The sequence below is a fragment of the Pseudorca crassidens genome, chromosome X (assembly GCF_039906515.1).
Source record: "Pseudorca crassidens isolate mPseCra1 chromosome X, mPseCra1.hap1, whole genome shotgun sequence".
NCBI lineage: Eukaryota > Metazoa > Chordata > Mammalia > Artiodactyla > Delphinidae > Pseudorca > Pseudorca crassidens.
In genome coordinates, this window is record NC_090317.1 from 109,649,071 (window position 1) to 109,663,188 (window position 14,118).

The 14,118-nt window shown below is 35.5% G+C and overlaps 1 protein-coding gene across 1 annotated transcript; it reads right to left on the reverse strand.

The window, feature by feature from the left end:
* Positions 1 to 2,684: 2,684 nt before the first annotated feature.
* Positions 2,685 to 4,700, reverse strand: LOC137216289 (sororin-like). The gene is given in 2 exon segments (XM_067722202.1): positions 2,685 to 4,472; positions 4,475 to 4,700. Coding segments are annotated over 2 exon segments (348 nt in total). The 5' UTR covers positions 4,619 to 4,700; the 3' UTR covers positions 2,685 to 4,268.
* Between the last annotated feature and the right edge of the window lie 9,418 nt (positions 4,701 to 14,118).

Here is a 14,118-nt window from a genome sequence, read left to right on the forward strand (position 1 = left end):
TAGTTTTTCATATATTTATTAATGGTAAAATATATAAAGTTTAAATTAAATCAGTTTCTGTAACATACAACATATAAGCTATTTTTTCCTTAAAACAAAGAACTTCTTAGCCATATTAATTTGAGATAAATTATTTCTTCAATTCTAACACATTTGTCTGAATTGTTTCCATATTCTATCCATTATCTTGGTAAAGTTACTGAAGTATTTAAATGGTGATTAACACAAGTCAAAGAGGAAACAAAAACTAAAAATAATTCAGTTAAAGCAATAAAGAAATAGGGCTCGAAAAAAAATACCAAAAATAATACAGTGAAAGAAATACTGGAATGGCTCCTCAAAAGAAAATTAAATTCAGTATAGCAAAGAAAATCATGATTATTTGTGAAAATACCTGCAGAAGACGACTTCCACTGAGTTAACACCATGGTTCACATGCAGCAAGAGTGCTGGATCTTGCCTTGCCTCTGTCATGGTAGGTTAGTATTCAAAGTGAAAACACTGTGAAGCCCAGTTGGAGATTAAATAATTCTCTGTTAAGTAATCATAGATCTTGTTGAAGAGACTCAGCCTATCTTAGAAGACTCTATGAGAAATAATGACAACCACTGAGACCACTGAAGCTCTTTTCTAGAAAATAACAGAACAAATCTCAGAGGAAATTGTGTATTCCATATAGGAAAGGATTCATGAAAAAAATTACTTCGCAGTAAGTCATTCTTCATTAATTCTTGTATCACTCAGGTCTCACAACACTGTATTTTCAGAATTATTGAAGTTTACTTTTATCCAGTACATAAAAACCAAATCCACATTATTTGTTTGCTATTCTGATGTAAGCTGTTCTGAACTGTTTAATTCTTCCTTTTTGCCTTTATAAACAGCATAGTAAGCAGGAGTATTTTGTCATAATTTAAAATACTTGCAGTTGTATTGATTTTACATTGCTCTGTATTTCAAGTTCCTAATGTCTTTTTTCCAGTTTTATTGAGGTATAATTGACCTATAACATTGTATAAGTTTAAGGTGTACCACATAATGATTTGATACATGTATATATTGCAAATTTATTACCACAGTAACTTTAGTTAACATTTGTCATCTTCCATAATTACAAATTTTCTTTCTTGTAATGATAGCTTTTAAGATCTACTCTCTCGAAACTTTCCAATATACAATACATATTGTTAACTATAGTCATCATGCTGCACATATCATGTCCCCAGAACTTATTTAGCTTATAACTGGAAGTTTGTACCTTTTGACCACCTTCACCCAATTCCCCCACCCTTCACTCTCCCATCTGGCAATCACTAGTTGTTCTCTAGTTATATGAATTTCTTTTTTTTTTTTTAGATTCCATATATAGCTGATATCATGCAGTATTTCTCTTTCTCTATCTGACTTATTTCACTAAGCATAATGCCCTCAAGGCCCATCCATGTTGTCGCAAGCGGCAGGATTTCCTTCTTTTTCTGTGGCTGAATAACATTCCATTTTATATTTACCACATTTTCTTTATGCATTTATCAGTGGACACTTAGGTTGTTTCCATGTTTTGGTTACTGTAAGTAATGCTGCAATGAACAACTTAATAGCAAAAAACAAACAAACAAAAAAACCAAATAATCCAATTAAAAATTGGTAAAGGACCTGAATAGACATTTTGCCAAAGAATATATTCAGATGGCCAATAGGGACATGAGAAGGTACTCAATATCACTAATCATCAGAGAAATGCAAATCGAAACTACAATAAGGTATCACACCTCCCACCTGTTAGAATGGCTATTATTATAAAGATAAGGGATAACAAGTGCTGGTGAGGATGTGGAGAAAAGGGAACTCTTGTGCACTGTTGGTGGGAATGTAAATAGATACAGCCACTATGGAAAACAGTATGGAGGTTCCTCAAAAAATTAAAAATAGAATTACCAAATGATCCAGCCACTCTACTTCTGGGTATACATCCTAATCTCTTTTGTAATATATTTCTGGTCTCCATCCTAGATTTAATATTGCCAAATGACATCATTTTTTATACCTGTGTTCTTGCTGCTCAAAGTCCCTTCATTTTCTAATTTGATGTTTCTAATATACTATAGTTTGGGGAATCAGAAAACCAAATTACTGTAATTAGAATGTTGGGTATGATATGAGTAAGTGGACCCTCTTTCAGCATCCAAGAGGTTTTCTAGAGTTAAAGTGCATGAAAGCAGGTAAAAGGCTATATCTTGACTTCTCAGAAAATTTTTAAATTTAATATTCTTATTGTTGCTTAATTAGGAGTAGTTTTCAAAGGAAAAAATCACTAGAGAAATGATGTGCTAGTGGAGAAAATAATTTACCAAAATCTAGAGAAAAAATTCACACAACAACATTTGAACTTGGAAAAATATGTTACTGGGAATTGGAAATAGTGTATAGTTATTTGTCAACATTTTAAAGAGTATCTTCTATACCATAATAATGCATGTAATAAATATGACCTCATTAAAGTTTTAGCACAACTAATGCTTTTGTATCTCTTCAAAAATAAGAGCATACTATCTCTTTGTCACTTTGTTTATATCAAGCGCATGCCTGCTTTTCTTCATCTGTTGCACAGAGAATTTTCCTCAAGGAGCTCAGAAGGTAGTGCCAAATTAAGTCAGTGTCCTTCAATCTTTTTTTTTTTTTTTTTTTTTTTGAACAGGCAGAAACTCTTTAATTGTTGTTTTCTTTAAAAAACAAACCCCAGTTTTTCCTTAAACTCCATTCTTAGTTTTTCAGGGACAAAAAGAAGTTTGCAGTCATGACATCAACTCAACATTATTTGGCTACTCCCGATTCTGCAGGACTAAGACATTTCCCAGGAGTTGTCCCGCCAGCCAGCGAGGACAATTGCAAAGAGTTTAACTAGCACCCACCAGGCCCGTGCCATTTCAGGGACCCTAACCGAGCAAGCACTCATCTTCCCTGATATTCTCTGCTATCCACTAACCTCTCCACAATCCTCTTATCCCCTACTTCCATGAACCTGTAAACATCAAAAGGCACAGAGGCCTGGGCTATGGAGGAAGTTGTGGTTGGGCAGCCTTTGAAAGCTCACCTTTTAACAATATTGAGAAAAGAGAAACAGGGGCTAGGGGAGTGGGGATCCCCAGAGACAATGAGATGACCCCACCCTCCCCCTAGTTCAACTCCTAGCACCTACCTCAGGCAGTGTCCTCCTGTGAGAGGACGCTAAGGAAGCTGAAAGTTAAAACTGTTATCAACCCTGGCCCCTTTCTGGCACGTGAGAAAAGCTTCCTAGAACTTTACGAAATGCTAATGTCACCAGGACCATTCAACCCCTAAGTTCTTCTTCTAGAGCTAAGTAGACGCTGTACACTTTGTTTTGTAAAAAACAGGTATGAGTGATAAGAGGGGGGGCCTCCTGCCATGGGCCCCTTCCTGCCCTCTGCAGTTATCCGTCCATATGCCCTGAGCCTCAGGTTCTGGGGGGTCTGGAGACACCTTCTCTCCCCAAGCGGCCACTGCTCCATCAACCTGCATTTAACCGAACATCTCAGCAACAGCACACAGAACTATAAAACACAGCTTCTGTGCAGCAGACATTTATAGTCTGAGACCCAACCAAGGCTTCCCTCCCTCCTTCAAAACTTAAGACTATAGGCTGAATATTCTGCTTCTTCCTCACAGACAGAATTTTCTCCAATCCATGGCGACAGTCCTCCCGGACCATCTACAGAATCTAAGAGGAAACCCAAGCCTCGTTACCTAGATGCACTCATGGCTGGGAACCAAGCCTCAGCAGAGGCAACTCAGTAGAGAAAGCCCGAGGCTGGCTGTGGCCCTCGGCATCCAGCTCTGGTGGGGCTGCTGCAGAGCAGCCACATTTCCCCACAAGAGCAGAGGTGCTCTCTCTCACCCCCAGCCCCCAGCCCTTTAACCTCTTCTGGCTGGGCCAGTGATTCCTACTCCCTAGTCTGAGGCCCGACTGGAAACAGGCTGGGATACTCTGGGACGTAGTGGGGAAAGGATGGTAGGTGACTGACTACAGGCAGGACACCAGTGCGGGGCTGGGCCAGGCGGGCCCTGTTTCCTCAAGCTGAAACGGCCGCTGCCGCTGTGCCAGCCCTCAGAGGACAGGCCTCATGTGCAGCAACAGCGCGTGCACAGGTAACGAGACCAGGGGAGGGGACCCCAAGTGTCTTCTCCACAGGGAGAGGGGACTATGTACAGGGGGAAGAGGGGAGTCTGGCCAGGGACAGCCCCACTTCATCTCATTCAACCAGGAGATCAAACTGCTCAGCAGCTTCAAACTCAGCATTCATGGCCGCGGCCCACTCATCCAGCTCCGATTTCAAGATCTCCGGCACCTTCCTCTTCTTTCGTTTCTCTTTCACGGCCGGGGGAGAGATTCCAGGGAGAGTTGTGTCTGGGGCCCAGGGCTTCACAGGGACCCTGGGGACCTCAGTTAGCTTTGAACCCACACCACAGGCGAGACTCCAGCCAAGTCTTCTGTGGCCAGCAGCCCCTCAAAGCCAGAGCAGGACCAGCGACCTGGGGTGGAGGTGGAGGCCGAGCCAGGAGTCTCCAGGCGGCTGTAGGATCGCCTGACTTTCTTGGACATTTCCAAGTCTCTGGCGTCCAGGTCTCCTTCCCTGGAGTCGGACTCAACATTCAGGGAGCACAGCGCAGGAGTGGAGGCGGAGGTGACAGGGAGTGTCCTTCAATCTTAATTCTACCAAATCTAAAGAGATTAGTAAAAGGTTTGGAAAGTGCACCTTTGGAAAAGGTTTGGAGGCCCCTGGGACTTCATCCAGTTTCAAGAGTTTGAGATAGATGTGTAACATTCTCTGAACTTAAGTCTCCCCTATCATCTCACTGTTTGCTTGTTTTCCTCAGAGCACTACTCCTCTAGTCTCTCATTCTTCAGTCTTGTTTGCCTCCATCAATGGTGAGAATTCAGGTTATGTCTCTCTTATTTAAAATGAGGTACAAGATTATTCAGTAAATATTCATTGTGAAACGTGCCTGCAAGAACCTAGTCCATTAGAACCCCTTGCTAATGCCCCATAGCAAGTGTCTTACTGTCCTAGTTATCTTGATCCGAATATACAAGGGCAGTGCTTTTGCCATTTTGGTAGATGTACAAGGGTGAATTTAACCCGCATATTCCAGCTCCAGTGAAGATCTTCCCATAAAGAAGGATATGCTTCAGTGTTTCCAAAATCTACAGGACTCCAAATCCCCAAATTTCAAAATACTAGTATAATATATAACATAACAAAATACTAGTACCTTACATAAAATTATATATATATGACTTTAAGAAGAAAAATAAATAATTTTCTATCTCACGAAGCATTCACAAAGACTTCTTTAATTTAGTGGCCTCCATACAGCTAAAATTTTTCATCTAGGGCCAAGTGGTCTCCTCTTTCAGTTACAAAGTATCTTTTACATATTGGATGTATCCTATGAAACATAATATTCCAAGTCTGATGAACTCCAGTCATAATAATTTCCTTGCAAGAGGGGATGGTAAGAGTGAATAATGTGGTTTTAGCTCATTTCAATGATTATGATACACTTATGTGCAATGAGATTTTGCAAAGTATGTACAAAATCCCAGACGAGAGCACTCCCAGATAGAACTCAAATAGAATCAGGTCCAGCTTCACAGCCATCTGACTCTAGACACCTTGACCCAATATGTATGTCTAATCTAAATTTTCTTAATGGAAGTTGTGTATGAGTTTCCCATAATGCTTCACAAAAAATTTTTCCTAAAACTACTGGTTAAGCATTCTTTCTTCTTCCTAAATTTCCACACTCATCGAAGTTGCTAAGACAAACAACACAACCTCTTTACCTTAGAATCTACTCTTCAGTGCTCTCCACTGAATTTGTTCACCATCAGACTGCTTTTTATTTATTCCTCCATTATCCGCTATCTCGCAGAGGCGTGTCCAGAATTTATGCCTCTGCTCATCAAGCATGTAATACCATGTGGAATGAATATTTGTGGAGGGACGCAAGGGAAGGTTCCTACACTCACTTTATCAGTTTCTCTTATAATTAATACCATGAAAAAATTGGTGAATAGAATTCTCCACTTTGTTGTACAAGTTAGAGACAAAGATTTTTGTTAAACGATTTTTCTTGTGTTTCTCAAATTATATCACATAGCATTTTTATTTCATTCATTCACAGTATTTTTACAGAGCTTCTGCAATGTGCATACCTTAATGCTAGTCACTGAAGAAGATAGATAAAGTGAAAGATGTGATTGTGGTCTGCATCTTTCAGGCACATATTGCTGAGGTGAAGAAATAATGCTGTCTTGAGTAAGGGCAACTTGAAACTGGTAGTTCAGAGTATGAATGTGACATAAAATCAAGAAACAGTTTGCTATTATAGTGTACACTTAGGAAGTTTTCTATTTGGCTGGCACCTTAATGCCCTAAACTGTGCAAATTATTATTATGCATTGAATTTCATTTCCAAATATAGAATGGAGGAACAGTCTACTATGCATGGAAGTTAAAGACACAAGGTTATGTTTTTTCTACCTTAAGAAAGAGCAGCCCCCCAAACCAGTATCTTCATAGTTGATGTTATTGTGAGAGTGTGAAAAGTTGAGGGTAGAAAAAACTTCTTGGCTCTGTGTGAATGTGAAGAGCAGTATGTTGTTTGACTCTCTGCTGGAAGGGTTCAGTGAAAGTGCTGTCAAATAGAAGATATCAGAGAATATCATAAAATATCACTGTGTATAGTTATTAAAAATTTAGCCAATTAATGAGAAATTGGAAAATATCAACTTTCCGTAGCTTTGTGGAAAGGTGTAAATGCCAATCAACACCTGCTTAGTTTTTTTTGTGTTATTGTGTGAAAAAAATTCGAGATAAATCTCCCAACATGCAAGAAATATAACAAATAAATTCCAAATGGTCACAGAGTGCCTTTAAACTCTTACAGCCTTTAAAGCTATCTAACCCTCTAAGCCCTCAGCTGATAACAGCACACATTCATATCCACTCATGACAAAATAAAAATGTGTACCTATGGCTATCAATGTTGATTGATATATAGTTGAAATGGTTGTTTTCCAGTGCACTGTACTTCAGAAATACACTTTATACATGTTGTAAGTCTGTGATATCACTTCTTGTTTTATGATTTCTGCTTCTGGCTCTATGAAAACTTCTTGGTTAAATCTCCACTAAATGATGTACGACTGGTGTCTTTTTGCTTGAATTAAAGCCTCCAAATATATTTTGTGTGATTTTATATCATGTTGAACTTCATAATGCAGGCTGTGAATAATTCACTTTGATTGCATAAAAAGCATCTAAAGGTGAATAAGTGAATAACTAGAATGATGCATTTTAAATATGGTCCCTGGGCACTTTAAATTCCTAGGCTGTCTTTTAGGCCAAAAATAAAGTGTAAAATCGTACACTAAGGTTTGAAAGGTTATCATCCAGATCTCAAAAATAAGGACAAAAGTGTGAAAGCAAAGCAGTTAAACAGGAGGTAACCACTCGAAAAAAAATGTACAGAATAATAAATGTAAGGTAATAAAAAATGCTAAAATTCACTAATGAGAACATAAAAATTAAAACAAAAAGGCTGTATTTCCCTTAAACCAAGAAGAAGGACTGCTGCCCTGGGCCCTACAGAGTCTCAAGTATCACAAGACAAAACATTTCTTAGAGGACACCTAAGTGTCACTGTCACTTGTAATTTGGTTAGTACAAAAAAATACATTAAAGTGTAATTACATTTTCAAAAGTATATCTAAAAGTTTACCTGTTTTAAATAATTTTGAGTTTCATTAAATATAAAGTGTGGGTTGTCTTTTACCTTGATAGATAATTTTGAATATATTAGGAGAAAAAATATTTTAAATCATAAGAAAATAATTTTAATTGTTTTATTCTTACATTTCCTAGCATTCATATTTTCAGTGTAAATATTTCAAATTATTTACACTTTGAATGCAATTACATCTTTTCATTTGGTCATTTAATATAACACAGATTATGTAAAAATTCAGTTATAACACAACTAGTAATTTTGTGATATAAAGGCAAGACTATCTATTTTATAGAATAGATGTAAAAATAACTGATGAATTATTATGTTTTTATTACTCATCTAAACATCGCTAAACTTTCTACATGTAGCAGTAATAATAACATTTTTATTATCTTTGTTATTTTGTGATTCTTAGTCATACGAAGCCCAGAGCTTAACACAAATTTTTTTGTATTTATATTTTTTAGATTTATTGAGGTAACACTGGTTTATAACATTATATAAGTTTCATGTGTACAACATATATTTCTACTTCTGTGTATACTACAGCGTGCTCACCACCGAAAATTTAGTTTCCATCCATCACCATACGGTTGATATTGTGCCATGTGTGACAACGTGGGTGGACCTTGAGGATATTATGCTAAGTGAAATAAGTCAGACACATACTGTATGATTTCCCTCATATGTTTTGTATCTTTTTGAAGTTAAGAGAACAGCATAGGTTAGCAGTTCTTTTAGCTTGAATATTTAAAAATATTAGGACATATGGCATTGGTCCTCTATTTATACTCTTGCTCAGGGCTTCACAAATGATAGGGGTGGGGCTGCAAAATGACAATATTTGTTTCCAGGAAAATGGCAAGATTATGGCATGCTTTACAAAGAAACTGACAATATCTTCCTGTTTGGCACTTTGGAAATACATAATTTGTATTTAAATATAATTAATCTGCAGAAAACTTTTCAAAACAGTTAAAGAACCTGAAAGGACATATGACAAATATTCACAATTATAGTGTCAATTTTTACTTATGAAATTACTATCATCTTTTATTTTCTGTATATTCCTTTATTATTTTCTGTATTTTCTGGATATTCTACAATAATCATTAAGGGTTTTATTAATATAATTAGAACATGATTCAAATATGCTTCTGTTGTATTACCAATATTTACATAAATCCAAGTATTTCAGTTTCTGTGACCCTAATGGTCTTTATTTATTTGAATAGTGCATTTCCTTAAGCAAGAGAGTTAAAACAAAAACAATACTTTAAACAGTGGTTATATAAAATGTTTTGTTCTCCTTCCATTCATATTAACTGATCATAAAGAGTATTTGAGCAAATTGAATGGAAAAACAACCTTAACTTTATGTTTTCCTTTTCTTCTTTCCACCCCTTTCCTCTCTCTCCTTCTTCAGTGTGTACTAGGATGTCTTCAACAAATTGGTCACAAACCCTTTCTTGACTTTCTTAGAATAAAGTAAATACATATATATATATATATATATATATACGTACATATATGTGTGTGTAGATATATATATGTATATATATATATATCACATCTTTTTGTGTTAATAGGAGTCTGATAAAGTAAAAGTACATGGAGAAATAAGGTGATTGATTTTATAAATTTCTATGACACTTGGAATCATGTTAGATGCTACAGATATATTTTCAAAGATGTTTCTTTAGCTTTAAGATTAGAAAATGTAAAGTTCACATTTCTTAGAAGCTTTCATTCTTAACCAAAAAGCTTTCAACATCACTCAAAACAAAATATCAACATATGTAACCAACAGTGCAGAATTTAACTGAACATTTGTCATGCCTATGTAACCACAGGGCTTTTGTGATCAAATGTTTTGGTATTTTTATCCATGCCTTTCTTGGGTTATTTCTGTACATGATTAAAAATAAATTGTTAAAACTAAGAAATAATAAAACTGGTTTTCTAATGATGGTGGTGATGATGATGCTTTTACTGATATTTAGCATGGTAGTATGGAGGAGGAAATTGGAGGTGGTGTGATAAAAGTAGTGTACGTTTTTGGGTGGAATGATCGACTGTTAGTAACCAGAAGCCCAGTCAAGGCAGATAAGCACAGAATATATGAGTAAGGAGTTGGTGTTTATTTGGCATAGCTTCATGGATTATTAGAACTGGAAAGAAAAGTAGTCACCCATCCTAACCATTTCATTTTATTTATACTGCTGTTTTTTTTTTTACCATAACATAAAAGAAATGTATCCGTAATACAGAAAATAAAGAAAATGATGGGGCTCTAAAAAGGAAAGGAAAATTACACATAATTATATAATCTAAACTTATTATTGTTAATATTTCAATCTAGATTTTTTTTCTCTGTATGTTATGAGTGTTTTTTTAAAAGTAGGGCCAAAATGTATATATTTATATCTACATCTATCTATCTATATGTATATAATTGTGTATGTGTTTTTTGGAAACCTGAGCTTTAATTAAATTCTTGTTGTGGACATTCTTATAATGGAGATTTTTACTATTCAACATTTCAGTTGTATGGGTGCACTTGGCCTAATATAAATGCTTGCAGCCAAAGGTGATGATTACTGAATAAAGAGCTCTACACAGTTTATTATATGAAGTTAATAGGTCCTTGATACTGAAACCAGAAAAGAACAACATAAAAAATAATAAAAAATTATTGGTGAAACTCCCTTTTATGATATGTATGCATACAAAAACATTAGTAACTAAAATTGATAACACTGTAAAAATCATGACCTAATAGGATTTATCTCAGAAAGGCAAAGAGAGTTCCATATTTAAAAACCTATCACTGTGATTCACTATATTAATGCATGAAGCAGAAAGACCAAATAATCGTTTTTATTCTTTCTTTTTTTTTTTTTAGAGGTACCAAAGCCTTGGGTCAAGACCAAATAATCTTTTAATAGAAGAAAAGGAAACCTTTGATAACATTTCACATGTATGTTAATGCACTTAGTAAACTAGAAACAAAGAAATTTCCTTAGACTGACAAAAAGGCATTCAAAAGATTAGAAAGGCAGTTAAGAGATTAGAGGCATTCTCACTAAACACATGGATAAGTTCAGATTGGTTCCATTACTGCTGGAATCCATCATTATTCTGGATGTCATATGTTAGATAATAACAGGACAAATAAAAATCATTGTCTCCGTGTGTCAGATATTTGCCTATAAAAATTAAAGAAAACCAATGGAGACATTATTAGAACGAACCAATTGCTTCAGCAGGTATGCTGTATTCAAGATCAACTTTAAAAAATCAATACCATTACTTTATATCAAAAGTAACCAAGTAGCATTTGTGGTAGGAAAATAAAACCCTTTACAAAAGTAATACATTTAAAAAATCCCCAGGAATTTTAACCTAAAATCTGTAACACTTTTTATATAGAAAATATGTAACATGTTTGAAGTGCATAAAAGAAGGTCTCAATAAATGGAAAACTAGGTTTCCTGGATACAAAGGCACACTCTTTTTAAAATGTCAATTCTCTCTTAATTTCTTCAAAATTCTACGTATGCCCAATGATAAACCCAGCAGAGTACTTGACGAACAGAGTAATTTTATATGGGGGAGTAAAATTATGTGTTTAGCTATTTTTTTAGTAAAATAAGAACAAATAGAGGAATTCAACCTACAGATAGAAAGTATTTATAAAGTGATACAAATTAAAATAATGTTTTGTTTCATAGGCCATTTAAGGAGAATTATGGGTCAGGAAACATACCTATGCATATGTGGACACTTGGTATATGAGAGAGGTGGCATCATAAACATTGTAGAAAGCAAACACTATTCGATAAAGATGTTGGAAAATCTGGCTTTCCATTTTGGAATAAAAAGACATACATTCCAGGTGGATTAAAAAGATGTACATTCTAGGTAGAAAAAAGTTTTAAATAAGTATTTAAAACAGATGAAAAAAATTAAAAATAAAACATGAAAAAATACAAGAACTCTTTTATAACCTCATATTAGGAAGGACTTTTCTTTATAGACCAACACATACAACCAAATATATTTGAAAAATTAGACAAAATGTAGGTTATTATTGTAAAGATAAAAACTCGGACCTCTCTTCCAAACAGCAAATTCATATATGAGTTCCCCTATCACACCTCTGCTCAAAACTCTCCAGTATTTCCTGTCTCTCACACAATAAAAGCTAGAGTAAAATGACCTTCTGGCCCTTTATTATATGGGTTCCCCTATCACACCTCTGCTCGAAACTCTCCGGTATTTCCTGTCTCTCACACAATAAAAGCTAGAGTAAAATGACCTTCTGGCCCTTTATTATATGGCTCCCTGGTACCTCTCTCACTTCATCTCCTACTGTCATTCCCTTCACAGTATCCATTCCAGCCACACTGGCATTAGATACATTCTCATCAGTGTCATTGCATTTCATGTCCTCTCTCTCCTCCTCTCACTGCCCTCTGCCCAGATACAATTCATTATATATATAATTATATATATAATTATATATATAATTCATATAATTCATTTTTCCTCATTCTTTCAGATATTTAACTTTTGTTACATTTGTCCTTCATTAGTTGCCTTTCTTGGCAACTCTATTTAAAATCCCTCTAGGTTATTGTGGATAATGCTGCAATGAACATGGGTATGCCGGTGTCTCTTCAAGATACTGCTTCCTTTGGATAGATACCCAAGAGTGAGATTGCTGGATCATATGGTAATTCCATTTTAGATTTTTTGAGGAACCACTAAACTGTTCTCTATAATGACTGTATCATTTTACATTCCCACCACCAGTGTTTAAGGGATCCTTTTTCTCCACATCCTCGCCAACATTTGTTAGCGCTTGTCTTTTTGATTATAGCTATACTAACACATTTTTGACTGGAGACGTATTATGGCCACAGGTGTTAGTTTCTGCAAAAATCCCCCAGTCAATAATGTGCTAACAGGGCTGGGAGGAGGGGGAAATGGGGTGATGTAGATCAAACGGTACAAATTGTCAGTTATAGGAAGTACAAGCTCTGAAGATTAATGCACAGGATGGTGACTATAGTTTAAAATACCGTATTAGACACTTAGAAGTCACTCACAGTAGATCTTAAGCATTCCCATGGCACAGAAATAGTTAACTGTGTTAATTATGCGAGGTGATGGATGTGTTAATTATCTTGATCTTTGTAATCATTCTACAGTGTATATGCATTTCGAATCATCACATTTTATACCTTAAATATATACAATTATATTTGTCAGTTATTCCTCAATAAAGTTACAAAGTAAATAATTAAATCCCTCCAAATCTCCTTATCACTTGCTGTATCCTTTCTATAGCAATTATCGCAATGACTTTTTATATCTTTTATTTTTTTGTATTTTTATTTTCTCTATCCAAACCTCCCCCAGACTGCTGCTAGAGTGTAAGCTTCATGAGAGCAGATGTTTTATGATGTTTATTTCCATGTCTCTAGCACCAAAGACAGAGCCTGACAGTGACTCAGTAAATTTTAAAAAATGAATGAATAAACAAGTATCACTGGGGATATCAGGAGAGAAGTGGGCAGGACATGATGGATAGAACGATTTCTATAAATTGATTGTCTTATTACATTCAAAAATAGACAAAGTGAATATAAGAAATTGTAATTAGTGGTTAATTTTGTATGGTAAGAAAACGGACTTTTTGTACTTTCTTATACTTTTACAATTTATAAAAATGAAAAATGACTCAAAAAATGAGATAAAAATCATTAGTGGATACCAAGGATATGCACACACTTGAGATTCTTAATCCATATTGACACTCAGCAAATGCAGCAACCTTTACTTCCATCTGGTGCCAGCATTTTTTGCAGACCTATCTTTAAACCAGACCTACATATTTTTCCTCTTCTGTTGTCTAGTCATAAGGAATTTTCCATGACACCATTCTCCATATTGGTTAAGAGAGTAAGGTAGCAGGATGCTAACGCACATATATGGAATCTAAAAAGACGGTACTATGCGACTGCTTCCCACTAGCTGTCTACCTTACGTTTGATAGTGTATATATGTCCATAGCACAGGGATATCAGCTCAGTGCTTTGTGACCGCCTGGAGGGGTGGGATAGGGAGGGTGGGAGGGAGGGAGACGCAAGAGGGAAGAGATATGGGAACACATGTATATGTATAACTGATTCACTTTGTTATAAAGCAGAAACTAACACACCATTGTAAAGCAATTATACCCCAATAAAGATGTTAAAAAAATAAAAATAAAAAGACAGTACTGATGAACTTAGTGGC